General features: G+C 31.1%; 2 protein-coding genes across 3 annotated transcripts in view; both read right to left on the reverse strand.

Moving 5' to 3' along the window:
* Nucleotides 1–89: 89 nt before the first annotated feature.
* LOC126818224 (ras-specific guanine nucleotide-releasing factor 2) lies at nt 90–17,507 on the reverse strand. Of its 2 annotated transcripts, none has more exons than XM_050545513.2 (9): nt 14,899–17,507; nt 13,457–13,636; nt 10,273–10,370; nt 9,956–10,040; nt 8,923–9,120; nt 7,652–7,731; nt 6,981–7,098; nt 6,639–6,707; nt 90–5,560 (listed from the first exon to the last, which is right to left on the reverse strand). In XM_050545513.2, exons 2-9 carry the CDS (start codon nt 13,580–13,582, stop codon nt 5,444–5,446), a joined length of 891 nt encoding a protein of 296 aa, XP_050401470.1. In that variant the 5' UTR covers nt 13,583–13,636; nt 14,899–17,507; the 3' UTR covers nt 90–5,443. The 2 variants fall into 2 exon arrangements, with proteins under 2 accessions (XP_050401470.1, XP_050401469.1); XM_050545512.2 differs by lacking the exon at nt 14,899–17,507 and adding an exon at nt 13,958–14,877.
* LOC126818232 (ras-specific guanine nucleotide-releasing factor 1) overlaps nt 14,904–19,695 on the reverse strand; it is a 173,135-nt gene continuing 168,343 nt past the window's right edge. Inside the window, exons 20-21 of the mRNA XM_056100398.1 lie at nt 17,832–17,932; nt 14,904–15,023 (exon numbers count right to left, since the gene is read on the reverse strand). Coding sequence (XP_055956373.1) covers nt 17,897–17,932 — 36 coding nt within the window. The 3' untranslated portion in view covers nt 14,904–15,023; nt 17,832–17,896. The remainder of the gene's footprint in view (nt 15,024–17,831; nt 17,933–19,695) is intronic.

Consider the following 19,695-nt stretch of genomic DNA (forward strand, 5'->3'; position numbering starts at 1 on the left):
GCAGTTTTCCACAGTAAAGCTTAAAGTGTCCCCATACACCTTTAATAACAAGATCTAATCCATTTGACTAAATAATAATACAAAAACAATTATAACCATATACACAATTTATTTTTTGTAACATGAAGATCATGGCAGCACCATTTTACTTAGAACAGAACAAACATGTCAAAGCCTGCTAAAATCACAGAAAAAAAAAACAGTTGCAGATTGGAATGAAATGGAATGTCATCTACATTTGATAATAAAAGATAATTACCTATACATGTAGGTATCTAAAATACAAATAATAATATAGTGTTGAAATGATTTAAAACAAGATAAACAGTAAGTCACAATGATATTTTGAGTTCAATATTTGGCTCAATTATTTTATATAACGGAAAATACAGTTTACTAAACAGATTTGTCCATTCTCTATTTAATATCAAACTATTTCAAAACAGAGAAACATTGCCCAATGCTATATTAATGGTCATAATATTAAATCAATGGATACAGAAATTAATTTGAAATTGATTTGAGTCGTGGTATCCTACTCTTTGCTAAAAAGACAGAGTAATATTTTCTAAGCTGTAGAAAAAGGTTATTAGTTTTCTGATTACTTATAATAAACAGCTTTGATTATCCAAATTTAATGTGTCTGCCATTGGGTGACATTGAAGAATTATATTTTTGCTCACATTAAACATACATTGCAGGTATTTCTTAAGGCCTAAAATGTTATATAAACTATTAATAAGACATTTATTAACAAAACAAGACCATAATCAACTCTCGATGGCATCGTATACTCAAGATTTTAACTAGATTAGAACGGTTCCCATTTAAAAATTTTATTTAAAAATGGGAAAACAAGGCTAAGTCTCGAATATACCAGTACCCTGGATACCACTATGCACACATCTTGTCAAAACACAAACAGTGCTAACGTGGCTCAGAATGAAGTAATTTGAATGAAATTTTCAATATTTTCATTTTACATTATCTATTTTTTTAGATAGCAAGAATGGTCAGCTCTTTATCTAAATCTTACATAATGTATCTTTAAATTCTTAACTAACTAAAAAATGTAAAACATGAAAATAGCAGAATTAAAAGTTCATTTGCCTAGAAATGAATATCTTATCAGCAGCTATAGGGGTCATTCCAACAACACAATGATGTGATGATGTTAACTGTTTCCTTTTCATTACTATGGAACAATCCCCACCAGTTTGAACTGTCTTTGATGATGGAGCAATGACACCTTGAAAAATCAATACACAACCCCAGTAAGTTGAAGGAATTACAGGATTTCAATGTAAAGTCAATATCTGATAAAACATTTGTTTGGCACCCAATTTTGATAGGCCTTTTCACTATCTAAAAAATCATCATAACAATTGTCTGCACAGATCATTCATACAACCCCATAAAAAAACAAGTTTTTGATTTTCATACACATAATAATATTAAATTTGAAACGTTATTAAAGAGCAAATGCAATGGAATTTCATTTAGTAGAAAGAGATCAACCTACCTATTGACATTTGTTATCGACCCTGGTTAAATAAGACAGGAGTCAAAAAATTAAAAGCAGGCACCAATTAACTTTTGTATTCAGGGACCTTTAAATTTGTGTATGACTTCTGTATTTATCTCATTTGGATGAAATATCTAGATCTGAAGATGGTATGACCTTAACATACATTCTCAACAAAAAAAAAACCTACCTAGCAAATCTTTGTGGAAATTAAAATTAATTCTGGAAACTTCAAAGATTTTTTTTATATGTTTTGTGCTATATCTCCAATAATGGGCATTTGATGTGTGTCTTGTTGAGCCACAGATGATCACATGCTTTGATAAAATCGGCAGCAGTACATGAATGATTTGAACCAGTCTTTTCTTATATCTATATAGAGTTTCAAACAAGCTAGTAAAAGTTTGCTTCTGTCTATACAAGATAGTATTCAAATTGGAAATATTTCTGATACAAGTAAATCATTCTCACTCCCGACATCCTACTGGTATAACTTAAAAAAGATGTGATGGCAAAAGAGAAACGAAGAGGAGATATTCCAAGAAAAGTATTTTAAAAGTATTAATCTTATTATCTTTTTAATATACTTTCACTATTTCAATATAGCATATAGACTAAAAAAATCAATTTATTTTCATTGTATTTGCTCTTTAATAATTCTTTGGTAATTCATCAGGTTTGAAAATTGTATTTCAATTAATAATTGGAATAGAAGTTAGATATGATATCTGAAATCTAAGTATACATTGTTCAATCTAACTATTAAATCCTGTACTCATTACAACTAGATGATTTATACATTTATTATCAAAATTGACAATTAGGCAATTCATTAAAATAGTTCAATTAATGGTCCCTTATGAGTCAGCCGACAAAGAGTGTTTGTTACTGTTCCATGTTTAGAAAAGCCATATGCATGTTTCTTAGTCAAATTAGTTTTTTTTCGCACATTTAGGTTCAGAAAAATTCATGCACATATGCATTGAAAAAATCTAAATAAATGTAAAAATACAGATAAATCAATTACAAAATATTAAATAAAATAATTTTACATGTATCATGAACATTCAATGAGAATTTTTCAGAATTTTAAAGTACAATAACTTAATTTAATAAAACATAAAGCAAAAATACATACCATAAAAATGAACAGTACCTGTACAGGAGTACTAATATTACAAAATTCCAAACATCAATTTTTTTTAAAATTTAACATGGGAGTATAAAAAGTTAAATTGTGGAATTGGCATATATATTTCATTGCATTAAATTCACAGGTCCATATTCATAGAGATATATTAAAGCCTGTCGAGGGTAAAATTACAATACTGTATGATAGAGTAAGTTAGCCTGATAGTAGCAATAATACAGCTATATGTATATGAACCACATCTTCCTGTGTTGCTTTCACATATATATTTTGTTGTCGAAATTCTTGGTTGATATTATTTAAACATTGTTGCAAATTTACAGCGAAATTCTGCTGAATATTTCTAAAAATTTCAAAGTAAGTATGTACATGTACTACCGATACTGATTTTAAAATGCATTGCATATGAATGACACCCAAAATTTTGATTTCGCAAAATATAAGGAATCTCCAATTCATAAAATTAGTACAAAAGAAATATCAAATTTACCTGTTCTGGGTTAAAATGATCAATTACAGTAATAATTTGTTTTCAAGAAACAACAATATAAATATGCTGGAAGTTTAATTCCAAACAAATTATTCACTATAAAGTGCCTGCTGTTATTATTGACAATAAAATAATTGATCAGTTCTTTCAAACTATTTGTCGTTTTTTTTATTTATATAAATCAGGATAATTGTTATTGATGAGCAATGCAAATGATGCAACAGATTGAAAAAAAAGACGATACATTTAACTACATTGTACAAATCCGAACACTCACAGAAACAAAAACACTCTGTCCTAATCCAATGATAATCGAAGCAAGTTGGTATGCCTTTCAGCTATTAAAGTATTGTATAATATACAAATATATATATGTACATGTTTTTTATATATATATATTTATAATAAAAAGTATTCTAATTAATAACAACAAATAATTAAGATAACAATAGTCTGGAATTACCAAACAATATCTATATACAAATTATTTACATTTTAATAGGATAGTAATAATAATAATTATAATAATAATAATATAATTTAATAGAAATATTCATAATATAAGCTTACTTATCATGATTTGTCTTTTGTTGATTTTATTTAATAATTCATATACAATAATAATATGTCTTTATTTCAAATCTAGTCTCTATATCTATACATATATCACGACTTTTAAGAATAAAACCGGTTTCTCCAATCAATTCGTATTACATTTAATTAATAACAAGGAAATAGGAATATACATAAATGTAGAATTGGAAAAAATACACTAACCTATTGGAAACATGTTGTTGGATGAGTGGGGGAAGGGGAATCTCTGATGGTGAATTTGACAAAATGTGAAGGAGGATGGGTTATTTTAATAATTGTGTATTTTATATAATTAAAGTTTGATAAATTCATCTTCAACCTTAAAAACAACATGATAAATTGATTAGAATTTATAATTTTTACTGAGAACATAAAATATTTATCCAATATCAATAAATTTTGATATTTTGATTAATTCAGGAGACTGAGAGAAAAAAATAATTTGTTGACTATTAATTGTGCAGTGGCATGTTTTATATAAATTTGACTAGTATGTTTTTAACATGGCAGTGATTAGACACAACAGATAGGCCACATCCTGAGAACAAAATACTAACAGAAACTGGCTGATTATGAAATGGTATTTATCATATAACTGAATGGTCCTGGGAATCAATTTCCAAAAGAGTATCGATAATTTCCAAAAATGAAAATTCCAAAAATATGAGCAGACGCCCATTTTGAAAGACACCAAGAAGAGCCTTGCTATATACACTATAAAACCTATAGTAACCAAATAACATTAAATGGTGTAGGTGGTATTAGCTATATTGTAAAGCATGGTTGTACATGATTTCAAGTTTAAAAGGTAAACAATGGCAAATACATTAACTGATATTATTAATAATAATAATAGATGATAAAATGTTAATCAAACAAATAATTATTGATTTATTGGAACATTCTAGTAAAAAAAATAATAATAATAATAATATTGCACATATTTGTGTTTGTTTTTAATTTGGACCACTTTATGATATAATGATTCATAAATCTGACTTTGGTCCTATCATAGTTATTATTAATGGCAATGAATTCAATAAAATATTAAAATGTAATATCACTACGGCACAAAAGTATTTTTTATCTTGAAAACCTTTCTTTCTCCTCTAAATTTTGATGAAATTCACATCAATGTATCTTCTAAACCTAATATTTTTGTATATTTTATACCCAACACAAAAAACAGTAAAACAGTCCCAATCAACAATCAGTTTAACTATATATAAAAAAAAAATGACCGGCAAATCTTTGTATCCCTCTTCATTGTAATCCCCCTTTTTTTTATCATTAGTTGGCTTTGATGATGCTTTCCTTTTTTTCACACTACTTTAAAAGCTGTTTTGACATCTGGTGCGCATCATTTTGTCTATAATATGATACCCATACACACATCAAAATGAAATCAATCCTGTTGAAACATAAGATGTACATTGTTTCCTGTGATACATGATGTACAATTTGTGGAGTATTGTGTCATGTTGGTTTTTCCATTGATTATTTTATCAACAAATGTTGGTCGATCACCTCTCTTGTCGTCTGAACTTTTTTTTTGAAGCAGACTACGTATGAAAACCAGAACTGAAATCTCTCTAGCACTACCCTTGTTAACTGATCAGTACAAATTAATCTAGCACACTTTATGATGGCAAGATGGTTCTACAACTAAAATTTAGAAAAACTTTCAAGATGGAGCAGAGACTACAGAAAGACGGGATTGCTTTGGTTCAATTTCAAGTGAATGTTTATATGTCTGCTCTTCGTCAAGCAGACGACTTGGGTCTAATAAATAACTTGTTACCTGAAAAAAAATAATAAATAAATAATAACAATTGTCTACTAAATTTATTGGTTTTGATGCTATGGTTCTCACTATTATTATTGTCTTGGTTGTCCTTGTGATAACCAGTGTTTCAAATAGTTTGACTACCAGACATTGCAGCACTGTGGTATGGCTCACACTTCTGTCAATCATCTTGTGACAGTATTTGCATGAAGGCAATACTTGTGAAAATGAGTTAACAATTTCAAATAGAAAGCTATTATTCAATACAGTTTTAGTGGCCTCTTGGGGCGAAAGAGTATTTTAGATTATAGTTCCAAAACTATTGAACAGACTTCCATATTCTATTTGCAGTAGTGATGCATTATTAAATTTTAAAACAAGTCTTAAAGGGACAATAACACTCTTGCTGGCTTGAAAGCTCCAGAAAATAAATAATATCTCTATCTAAGTACTAGATGTTTAAGTGTCCTACCTGTTGTGTAAATGATCCATTACATCCTATTTTACTTGTCCAGAGGGTTCGAAAATATTTTTAAATCAAAGTTTCATTTGAAAAGGTTTACGTTAGACGTTTCAAACCATTATGTTGAATTTTTCAAATTTTTTAAATAAGGTGTGTTAAGATGAAATTTGTATCATCAATTAATTGAAATATTCTAAAATAGTACAATTTGTTGACCAGAATAAAGATTGGGACATATTATTCAGTTACAACAAGAGTGGTATTGAGCCTTTAAAACTCATCTGTTTATGATGAATTATCTACGTCATTTTATAACTGTATTATCCTATTTCTGAACAACATTTTCCGTGTGAATTTATATTTTACTTTTAACATTTATGATCTTTTTACTTCACACATTCCAAGTATGTATTTATTTACCATTTGCTTATTGTAAAGCATTATTGAGCACTCTTTGTGGAAGTAACGCTATCAAAAAATTCTTAATAAAAATAATAATAATAAGAAGAGTAATGTTTAGATCAAGCATTTCCAGATGATCTTACTTAGATTTCATACCCATAAAATATAACTTGACAAGTAATGTTAAATCTGGTAATGCTTGTCAAAAAAACATTGAAGTGTACATACCCTTGGATGATGTTCGATGCGATATGAAGTTTGTTGAAACAATCGAATCTCTCGAATAACATGAGCAATCTGTCAATAGAACAACCTTTTTTATAATCACTACAGTACTTACATGGTTTTTGGGAAGTATTTCCTGTTACAGTCATTATGTCAGTTACAGTCACTGGAATGGATCAGTAGGTTTTAGGAAGGAACTATTTCCTACTACTACTACACGTACTATTGTCATATCATACCTCTGCCTGGCCCTTCCAGAGCTTGCTAAAAGGAGCTTTTACTACTTATTAATAACTTTCATTTTTCCCATTCATAAGTTATAATCATATTTTAAGGGATGCTTACCATTCTCATTTTTGAAAAATTAACAAGCCCCTCCTCTGTAAAATTAGGAGTTCCTTCTTCTATGAAAGACAAATCAGTCAGATACATTCCTAGATATGGTATACATGGTGGATCACATCTATAAGTAAAAATAATATTTTTTAATATTTTAAATGTTCACCTTTTCATCTGTGTAGAGCATACAGATTATGGACTACAGATCAAAATACCAATCTCAATGGATCATAGATATATTATCTCTTACAAAAAGATATAGAACAATTGCTGATTTATTTTTTAGGTGCAGGTAGAGGAGAATTTTCTCATACTAATCTTCAAATTGTAACTGTTTAGTATTTTTGCCTGTGCTGCCATCAATACACAATAACTTTGATACATATCCCTTTCAGATTTGAATCCATTATCCTTCCCTAGGGTTACCAAATTATTCAAATAAGAAACCAGGAATTTTGTTAGTTCTAGAAGTATGGTAACCCTAGCCTTCCAAAACATGAACCCTGCTTCAATAATCTTGAAAGTCTTCTGTGGCCAAACCTGCTGCAGTCAAGCCAGAAATCTTCTGGTTTTGAGTAAAGTGTCCAAATCCCACAACTCTTGAATCTTTTGTGGGGAATTTTGTATAAAGGTATATCAAAATAAGAACAGAAGTTATAGGACAGTTTGAACCATACCTGTGAAGAGCATCCCGCATATTTTTAAACCTTCCTTCAGAAGACACCAATGTTTGTAATCTTTCTATCATTTGTTTGGCCTGAAAAATTGAAAAAATAAATACATTTAGCACTAACAGAATTTCACAATCATTACTTGTAAAGCTGAAATTAAATTTTTGTAAAGGTTAAATCCAATGTCTATATGAGTTAAGATCTAACCTTTTTAATTATTGCTTAATAAAATCATTTAACCTTGTTAAACTGCTCGTTTAAAATTGAATCTAAAATAAAGACATAAGTCATTTGAAGTTGGTATCCTGGGTATTTCATCAACCACATGAGCAACCACCAGTTCTAAATTTATTTGTGTATCTAATAGATTCAGTGCCTGTTAAACAAAACATAATTTTGCTTATGGGCTACACATTGAGTTGGGTTTTATGTATTCAAATATGGAACAGGAGGCCAACAAATGTTTGCATTATTTACAGATACATTATGGGAGATTCGATTACGAGTTGGCAGTTCTCAATATAATAGTTAAAAACCAGATAATGTAAATGCAATTTACTGAAAATTTCATTCAAATTGATCCACTATGAAACGAGAACTAAGCGATTGAAATTTCTGCCTAGCCTCGATCATCATTACTAAAGTCAGTCTGATAAACAGCATAGTCTCAATTATCCACTTAAACGTTAAATCGTGAAGGAAAGTTATGCAGTAAATCGGCTCATAATCCACTAAAGATCGCAGGCTAGTGATGCCATCTAGAGTTGATTTTGGTCTGGATAGGTTAATTAATGTCTAATTGATAATTCAGATAACATTTCAGACCTAAAGAAAGACCTGCAATAGACAGATTTAGCTCTTGCATAATGTATGTTTAAATGTAACAAAGAGATGCACTGAAAACAAAATATACAGGTTAAATACTATCTAGGGTACAAATAATCAACAGATGATTATAAGAGGAATAAAGATGGCAGCATGAAATGGATAAAACAATATGTGATCTTTAGATGGCATAACTTCTGTTAGGATTGACTGATATGACCGGGCAAAATTTCCCTCATTGCACACTGTATGGCGTATGCCCGTCTTCATTAGCCCAGGTTAGGAGCAGAACAGTAGGACGTTAAACTCCATTTCATTTCATTTTTTCGACTGATATGCTTAACAATAGTAGACTACCTTTTATTGTGTGCCATCTGATGAAGTCTATATTTGCTGTTTATTGTGGAATAACTGGTGCTTAAATTAATATCTTTTATTAAAAGTTATTTTACCTGTTTTGATATTTTCTCCCATGTTTTCTTTAACCTATAAACTGAACTATTAACAAAGGCAGCACAGATCTGCAAGACCCCATTATAATTGTGCATGCATCGACATATATCAGCTATAGCAGCCCATTTCTCTATACAAGATACACGATCATGTTGACTAGATCGTCCAACTATTTCTGATACCACTAATCGGCTCACCTGTAAATATATTATACATTATATATAATAAATGTAACCAATTCAAAATAATGTGTGATAATAATAGTGAGATGGAAATTATTTAAGATTTATGTTGTTTTACTTCCTTAAAGATACATTATGGGAGATTAGATAAAGAGCTGACAGTTCTGACTATAATAGTTATAATGTAAAGGGAATTTGCTGAAAATTTCAGTCAAATTGTTCCACTCTGAACCGAGATTTTAGCGATTTAATTTTCGACCTAGTCGCGATCACCATTACTTAAGTCGATACTATAATAAACATAGTCTTGATTATCCATTTCATCATTAAATCATGAATGGAACAGCAAATCGAAACCTAATCCAATAAACATCACAGGCTAGCGATGACATCGAGAGTTGATTATGGTCTGGACAAGTTAATTAATGTCTAATTAATAATTTAGATAACATTTCAGGCCTAAAGAAAGACCTGCAATAGGCAGATTTAGCTCTTGCATAATGTATGTTTAATTCTTATTTCATTTCAATCTTTTCTTAATTTTAGATCTTTCTGTACTGAGCCTACATATTGTCATATTTACAAGTTTTCTGGTTGAGAGAAGAATCTAAACTGCCACCCTTACATGTCAAATGTCGCTTTTTAATTTGCTTAAAGCAATATTTACTGTTTGTCCCTTTATCTGCCATCTGAGTCCCACCATGAACCACATTCAAACTTTCAATAGGCTCTGGAATGTTTTTTCTTCCAAATCAAATATCTTACTTCAATATGATCCATACCTATGTTTGTATACTTCATGAAGGCACACAATAAAAAAATGTTTTCATACAATAAACCAGTAACTTACTTCATTAAATCTTTTACTAACAAGTAAAACATGGGGTGCTCTTGTTGATTTATCTCCTTTCATCCATGCTTGACTTAATAATTCTCTAAAATAAATAAACATAACCATTGATACAATGTCTTTCATAAAGGTTTTAAAATTTCTTATAATTTTGCTAGTAATAGTCACATCTGAACTTTACATCATCATTTTCAATGAGATTTTCTGTGCATACCATACTTATACTCACATGTATCAAATGATACTCTGTGAAAGATCGAATTGCTCTGTAAAAATAAAAACGAAGTTCCAATAAATTATAATTCCATGAGACTTACTCGCTTCTAATGGACATGAATATTTGATGATCTAAGTACGTCAGTTGTTCTGCTATATCCAGTGCTGACAGTGTATCAAAAGTATCTTTTGAAGGTATCTACAAAGAAAAATAACAAGTCAAAAGTGAGGTTGATGTCCCCCACCGAAATCCAGAAATAAATAGATGACACATATTAATTAATTGCACGTTTATCATTAATTGCACGTTTATCTTATTCAAAAATATCGAGCAATCAAACTGATCATCAACTATACACTAAGTTTCATCACTCTCTATCAGATAAAATCAAAGTCAAAAAATTGCTTAGCTCTGCTTAGCTTTAGCGGGAAATGTTAATGATTGAACTCAGTCAAGACATTCACCCAATGAACATCAACATCAATTAAAAGCAGAGTTGTTATGTTGACCAATCCGTTGTGGATAATACAGGACATGACTGCAAAGAAATCAAGTAAAGAGATAACTGTAATTGATGAGTCAATTCCAGAAAAGAAATCAATGATCGTAAAGTAACAGATAGTAAAGGTTCAAGATGGTGATTTTGTAGCTGCTGTACATGCTAACAAATGGTTTATTGGACAAGTCGTACAGGTGGATCAGGTTGATGAAGAAATAGAGGTTAAACTCATGCAAAAAAAGAAACAGTGTTACCAGTAGCCTATACGAGAAGACATATGGGTAAAACCACAAGATATATGTAAAGTGGAAAAACCAGTAGCCACTGCCAAGTCAATCAGAATGTTTAAGATTTCTGACGATGAGAAAGATAAAATTTTAAATTTAGTAACCGAAAGGAATTTGAATTAGGTCACAATTGAAGGTCATAATCTGCATTCTTTTGGGCCATCAGTCATTTTGTACGTTACTTATTATATTATTGTTCACACGTTTAAAATTTGAAAGTTTAATTTCACTAAAGGTATTAATATTATGTTATTTCATCTACAATAACTGATTTAGTAACCTTACAGAATTGATTAAGTTCAAAATTTTTTTGTCCTAATGTATGTTACTTGTTAAACTGTTGACACATTTTAAATTTGAAAGTTTAATTCCAATTAATGAATAAGTATTACATTATTTACCTGCATTTCATCTCCACTGACTGTTTTTGACAATAAAAAATGTTCTTATATGTTATGCAATGTACGTTACCTTATCAATGGGTTATAATTTGTCATTGAGTTTAATTCAAAATCGGTCGACTCAAATCAAAAACTAAATTTGTTATTGAATATTTAGTCATTTATGTTCTCTGTAAATTGAATAAGATGTGTTTAATACTGTTTAACATTGTATTCATTAAATCAGTAACTATAGTCATTTTGTATTGTTTCTTGAGCAATTAGTGTGATATCTAACCCATTAAATAAACACCTCAGCAAAAAAAAACCTTTCTGAGATACCGGGTATGCTCGATTTGTTTTGTATTTCTCGTGTCCAATCCATCTTCACACAAACGTCATCTAAGAAACATATGAAGAATGTTTTTATTCCCAAGTAGCATCTCTTTATTTGACTGTTACGTACATTACAAAGGGTATTTTCCGGGGCTAAAAGGGTCACAAACAGATGGTTTTCCGGAAGTCACTCACCAAATGTATCCATTTAAGGAAAAACAAAAAAATATTCTTATATATAACATTTATTTTTCAATATTCACATTTGTCAAATGCACTCATTTATTGAGAATAAGTGTATGAGCAAAAAATGTTCATTATCGAACTTAGTCAAGGTATTGATGTAATGAAACTATACACCAAGTTTGATCACCCTCACTCAATCAGAAATAAAGTTATTGTGTCCCAAAGCATCAACCAATCAAATTGCTTATCTCTGCTTACCATAAGCAGAAAATGCTCCACCAAGGCATTAACCTAATAAACACCTACACCAAGTTTGAACATTCTAGCTCAATTAGAAGGAAAGTTATTGTGTCCCCAAAAATGTGATGGACAGACAGGCAGGCGGACGAACCCATTGCAATAGTCCCTTGCTTTCTTCGAAAGGCGGGCGACAATAATTAAATTTTATAATGAACATGATATAAGTTTATAATCAAAATCAATAACAGAAGAACCAGCTTTAAAAATATGTATATTGTATTTAGAATGAACAAATAACAAGACAATACGCGATGATGATGATGACAATGATGATAGATTTCTTCTGGATGGGGTTCAACAAGACTCTATATGTAAGATTAGCTTGGTCTTTTAATATTTTGAAAAGGACAAGGATTATCTTGAACTTTATTCCGTTAAAGAATTGGGAGAGAGAGAGACAGAGACAGAGAGAGAAATGGGTAGTACTAAGTATGGTTTAGTTTTATTTCAATAATTCGCTTGCGCGTAGGGGTCTTTAGCAGTGGGAGGAAACCGGAGGACCCGGAGAAAACCTACAGGGTTGGACAGGCGACCCTACTCCTTGTCACGTACAACCGGGGATTCGAAAACATGCCAGTTGACTCAATGACAGACCTTATGATACAGCACGCACATGCTAACCATTTGGCCATGTCCCCCCTCCTTAAGAATTGGGAGCCAGTGTCTGGCAATACAGGGAGTTGATGTTTTCTGGTTTCAGTGATGAGCTGAGCTGCCAAATTGGATCAAAATAAACAAAGGATTTTATCAATTCTCCAGAGTTGTTGCAATTGGCTCCAATTACTAAATCATTTTCCCCACATACTGTATGAATGGTTAAATAAACATAACCATACAATATAACTACACAGATTTGTTAACCATGTGAATTTCTCATATGTCAAATGACAGAGTAAACATAACCTGCCTTGTGTATGACACACATTACTACTTACAACTAAGAGTAAGTTAAGGGGAGTACAACACAGGGAACAAACTTGTAAACAACTATTCAGAATAGTCTTTAAGACAACACAAAATACAGTATGGCAGTAAGAGCCCAACAACCACCATTGGATTATAACAGTATGTGATATCGCTGAGCTAGCTAGGTCAGGTTAGGATTCATGGTGTCAGACAACTGTACTGGTGCCAATATGATGCAATGATTTGGACCTGAATTTCAGAAGCTAAAGGCAATTGAGGTAAGTAATACCTTGGGGCTAAAGGTCACCTTCAGAGTCAAAAGCCATGAAGAGTATGTGTAGCTGGTCGGTGTGCTTTTCATCTCTTCATATAACTGAGTAATGGACTTACTGTTGGTTGTAGTAAGAGCTTCTCTAAGTCCACCTTCTTGCTATCTGAGGTATCTTTAGTAATGGTGCGTAATATTGAGGCTGCTGCTTTATGTTCAGCTGGTAATAAATTAGAATTACAAACCATTTCCTCTAGGAGATCAATAACAGCAGACTTCAGCACCAGATTTAAATCAAAATCCTAATAGAGAAAAGGCATCTTTTATATATTGAGTTTTCTCTATTCTCAGTCAATATTTTACTTCAAAATTTTTTTAATTCATTGTAAACAAACTCTTAGTGATAGGATTGAAATTGTAACATGAAAAAGGATTTTTAATTAACAGAATTCCCTCAAAATGAATTAAACAATAGTTTACAAACAATTACATATTACAGTAAGAGATATAAATAATAAAGAACCAAGATATGTAATAATTATTCCCACATCTGGTGGTAAAAATGATTTGTGGAGAAACCTTGTGGTATAAATGATAAAATTAAAAGACAAATCTACTTTCACACTAAAATAAATCTGAACACGGATGTTTTGGTAATAAAATCTTTTACTGCTGTACCACACAGTCTTCCCATCATTTTAAAATCTGGAATAGATTGCAGGACCCGATTCCTAGAAAATTCTGAAGAACGTTCTTGTGCTTAGAGTTTAAGTAGACTTTGCATTTAAGTAAACTTATCTTATTTTGTGTTCCCAGAAATTTCTTAAGAACGTTTTTGTGCTTAGATTTTAAGTAGACTTCAGTGTAAGCACAAGCACGTTATTATGTGTTTCAAGAAAAAACTTAAGCACAACTTCATTCTTAAACATTGTTAAACTAAGCACAATTCTGAAGCAAGGTATACGCCTTGCTTACCAACCGTAAGCCTGTTTCTGCTTCAAACAAAGATAGCTGACCGTAGAGTTATTCAACAGCATTTCCTACACCTTTTGATGCCAAAGAGACAATTGAAAGACAGAGAAAATCCTTTAGAAACATGTTACATATTCTCGAGAAGAATGCTATAGAAAATTTTGCTTCTACCCTGAAACCGTTTTACTTATTTACCAATTAGTAAACAACACAATCACATGGGCTACTTTAAGATCAGGCGCTCTCACAATTATTCAGTCTGTTTGCATGTGCTTGCATTTTTTTAGCTTGTGGCACATTTTATATGTGTATAGCCATAGGGGTCATATCAAATGAATCTAAATCGACCATTTGCCAGGAAGCAGCCAACCAATTTATGACGTAATTCGCATACCAAGATTGTTTTTATGACATTACAGAGCATCGTAGTCAAAGTTTACCAGTCACAATGTGCTTAGAATTTTCTAGAGACGGTATTTTTATAAAGTTTCTTACGTAAGAAAAAAGTAAAGAATGACTTTGTGCTTACTTTTAGAATTTTCTAGGAACCAGGCCCTGATGTCATCCCCAAAACTAAAGAATGAGTATTCACCTCAGGTAATTTAACAATCCAGTTTTTGAGAATATTAATAATTCGCAGAGTGATGGCGAAACCAATATGATATTGTTTACTACAGCCATTAGTAGATCTACATATTTTACCGTTTTTTACAGCGGCTAAAAACACCAAGTAAAGCAGACGTAACTACATTTACAACAGACGACACAATAATATATGTTCAAAGGAAAATTTATTAAAATTGTTAGCTACATGTATGTTAAGTTCTGAAGACAAGACAATGATCCTCATGCAGGATATTTTCATTAGGCAATAACCAAACACTAGCAACAAATATTAACAATTTTCCTTTGTACATTAAAAAGACCGATTTAAAAATGGATGATTGTCAAAAGCTGGTTTTCCTGCCAAAGTTATATCTCAGTTATAATTTTACTTTGATCCCAGTAAAATAAATAAGTGGTTGCCATGCAAGATATGCTCACATTTTGCAAGAGATGGACAGAGAACAAACTAAAAAAGGAAGTGATTTTTCGTACAATCAGAGGCCATAATCCAGGAAGTTACAGTCCGATATGCAAGGCAAGATATCCCTATATTTTGCAACTAAGAGATAGATTGAGAACAAGCTAAAAAAAAAAGCGATTTTTTCGTACAATCAGGGGCTATAATCCGGAAAGTTATAGTCTGAAATGTGCGAATATCGAAATGGACTGAGATATTTGTGACATAAACATTATTTCAAGTTTCATCAAAATCGAATCAAAATTGTGTCTTCTAGAGGGTCCACAACCTTGATATACCATATATTTACAATATTTGCATACGAGGGGTGGCCATTCTGTCATTTTTGGTCAGATTATCCCAAAATTTGAACTCAGCAATCATAAAGGCGTAACGGTGATGTATTCAAACGTTTTTTTTAAATCAAATAAAAATTGTGACCTCTAGAGGGACCACAAGCTAAAAACACGATTTTTCGTACAATCAAAGGCCATAATTCAAGAAGTTACAATCCGAATATTGAAAGGAACCTAGATCTCTGGGTTATAAACATGTATTTCAAGTTTCATCAAAATCGGATCAAAATTGTGGCCTCTAGAGGGTCCACAACCTTGATATACCATACATTTATATTATTTGCGAATGGGGGGGGGGGGCTTTTTGTCCAGCAGTTTTGGTCAGATTTTCACGAAATTCAAACTCAGCCATCATTACGGTGTAAAGGTGATATATTCAACTTAGCAATCATAAAGGCGTAACGGTGATGTATTCAAATGTTTTTTTTAAATCAAATAAAAATTGTGACCTCTAGAGGGACCACAAGCTAAAAACACGATTTTTCGTACAATCAAAGGCCATAATTCAAGAAGTTACAATCCGAATATTGAAAGGAACCTAGATCTCTGGGTTATAAACATGTATTTCAAGTTTCATCAAAATCGGATCAAAATTGTGGCCTCTAGAGGGTCCACAACCTTGATATACCATATATTTATATTATTTGCGAATGGGGGGGGGGGGCTTTTTGTCCAGCAGTTTTGGTCAGATTTTCACGAAATTCAAACTCAGCCATCATTACGGTGTAAAGGTGATATATTCAACTCAGCAATCATAAAGGCGTAACGGTGATGTATTCAAATGTTTTTTTTAATCAAATAAAAATTGTGACCTCTAGAGGGACCACAAGCTAAAAACACGATTTTTCGTACAATCAAAGGCCATAATTCAAGAATTTACAATCCGAATATCGAAAGGAACCAAGATCTCTGGGTTATAAACATGTATTTCAAGTTTCATCAAAATCGGATCAAAATTGTGGCCTCTAGAGGATCCACAACCTTGATATACCATATATGTATATTATTTGCCAATGGGGGGGGGGGGGGCTTTTTGTCCAGCAGTTTTGGGCCAATTTTCACGAAATTCGAACTCGGCCATCATTACAGTGTAAAGGTGATATATTCAAATTGTTACCTCTAGAGGGACCACAAGCTAAAATCGCGATTTTTCATACAATCAAGGGCCATAATTCGGCAAGTTACGATCTGATATGCGCAAATACCGAAAGGAACCAAGATCTTCATTTCAAGTTTCATCAAAATCAGATAAAAATTGTGACCTCTAGAGTGTCCACAAGTTAAAAACGTGATTTTTCGTACAATCAGGGGCCATAATCCATCAAGTTTCGATCCAATACATGCCAATATCAAAATGAACCAAGACCTTTTGGAGATAAACCTATACATGTATTTTCAAGTTTCGTCAAAATCGGATAAGAATTGTGACAGAAGGGCGGACGGGCAGGTGAGACGACAATATACGTCCACATAAAAATGTGGGCGTATAAAAACCATTAATCTTAAAGGATTTCCATACACTGGAATACTGCCTGTACTAACTGTGTTATTGAGCTTCGAACATGTCAGAACAGTCAAACCTCGTTCATGGCAAATCTTTTTCAGAATTTTAAGTCTTTTGAATATCATCAATTTTCAGATTACAAATAATATAACACATTTGGATAGATGGAATATGAGGAATATTTACAAATTACTGTATAAAAAATCTCTGAATATGTAATGTACATATAATATGTAATCAAATTTTACTAACTTAATTTTAAACTATGCTGTACAGAAGCAAATGAAAGTAAAATTATCCCATCATATTTTTGGTAAAAGATATATATTTATATGTGGAAGAACATGCAATAACATAGAAGCATTAGGTGAACTAAATCCATGATAAAAAATCGATTCTCATCTAATCAGGAAACAAAGACAAAGAATTATTTTTTGAATCTCTATTATTAAATGTAGTGCATCATGTAATTAGTTTCATGCAAACAATTTAAGATCATTTTTATTATGTTAGATGTACATTTAATAGAGTCTATATTATAGACACAGTGTTACAATATATATATGGAAGCAACAGAAAACTATTAATCCTAAATACTTCACCTGTTGATGTTTCGATACCCAGTGCTTTAATATATTTAGTACCCGCATTGTTGCTGCTGTACTTATCACAGATTCCCGTTTCTTAGCTGGTCGATCAGTACCTTAATATTCATAGTTTAACATGAGATCATCAGTACCTTGATATTCATAGTTTAACATGAGATCAGTACCTTAATATTCATAATTTTAACATGAGATCAGTTCCTATATATTCAAAGTTTGAAATGAGATCAGTACCTTAATATTCATGGTCTAACATGGGCAAAGTACCTTAATATTCATAGTTTAACATGTGCAAAGTACCTTAATATTCATAGTTCAACATGAGATAAGTAGGCCTACTGTACATCACTATTTATATTTTAACATGGTCAGTGATTAATTTTTCATAATCTAATTATGATAGTTGATACCTTAATAGTTTAACATGAGATTATGACCTAAGTATTCAAAGTAAGTATTGCACATTATTATTTATACCTTAACAGTACCATGGTATTCACTTTTAAACATTCGACCATCGCTACCTTTATATTGGCGGTGTGAAGTAAGCTTGATTTTCGTTTTTCGATATTGGCGAATAGTGAAAAACAACTAGCTTGTTTTTCAATATTCAAACTTGAATCTCAAAAAAGCAGATTTGATGAATGCCCCCAAAACACATTTGATTAAATAAGTTATCTAAAATGAAGTAAACATATCATCAAAGCAGATTTGATGGATGTACAGCTAGAAAATGCCCACAAAACACATTTGATTAAATACGTTTTCTAAAACAAACTAAATATATCATAAATAACATTTGCCAATGTCAAAAAACTTATTTAATCAAATGTATTTTGGAGGCATTCTGTAGATATACTTCCATCAAATCTGCTTTTTTGAGATTCAAGTTTGAATATCGAAAAATGAGTAGCTTGTTTTTCAAAATTCGCCAATAACAAAAATCAGGAAGAAAGAGAAGTTTTTATATGAATCCACTGCTCAGGCCATCTCATTCTGTAGATATACTTCCATCAAATCTGCTTTTTTGAGATTCAAGTTTGAATATCGAAAAATGAGTAGCTTGTTTTTCAAAATTCGCCAATAACAAAAATCAGGAAGAAAGAGAAGTTTTTATATGAATCCACTGCTCAGGCCATCTCATTTATGATATCTTTACTTCGTTTTAGAAAACTTTTGCTGATGTAGAAAAATGAGCTAGATGTTTTTCGTTATTCACCAATATCGAAAAACGAAAAACAAAAATCGAGCTAACTTCACACTTCCCTTTATATTGACAGTTTAACATGGGATTAGTACCTTGGCATTCATAATTTATCACATTCATAGTTCAAGATAACATCAGTACCTTTTTGTATTTACAGATTAATATCAGTATCTTAATATTTAAAGTTTAATAGGACATCAGAACCATAAGATTTATAGTTTAACATGAGGTCGGTATCATGGTATTCATAGTTTAACATGAGGTAGGTACCTAGTTAATGAGTGAAATACCTTAATATTCAAAGTTTACCATGAGATAGATACATGTACATTAATATCCATAATTAACAGGAGTTGAATCCTTAGTATTTATAATTTAACATGAGATCAGTACTTGGTGCTGGTATTACAATTAATACAGCGTGAGCTTAGTACTTAATATTTAGAGATCATCAGTACTTGGTAGTTATAATCTTGTAACATAAGATCAGTATTTTGTATTTATAATTCAACAAGAAATGAGTATTTGGTATTTATAATTTAACATGAGATAGTACTTGGTATTCATAGTTTAACATGAAATCAGTATTTGGTATTTATAATTTAACAGGAGACGAGTATTTGGTATTTATAATTTAACATGAGATTAGTACTT

This window comes from Patella vulgata, chromosome 4, assembly GCF_932274485.2.
Source record: "Patella vulgata chromosome 4, xgPatVulg1.2, whole genome shotgun sequence".
NCBI classification, from domain to species: Eukaryota; Metazoa; Mollusca; class Gastropoda; family Patellidae; genus Patella; species Patella vulgata.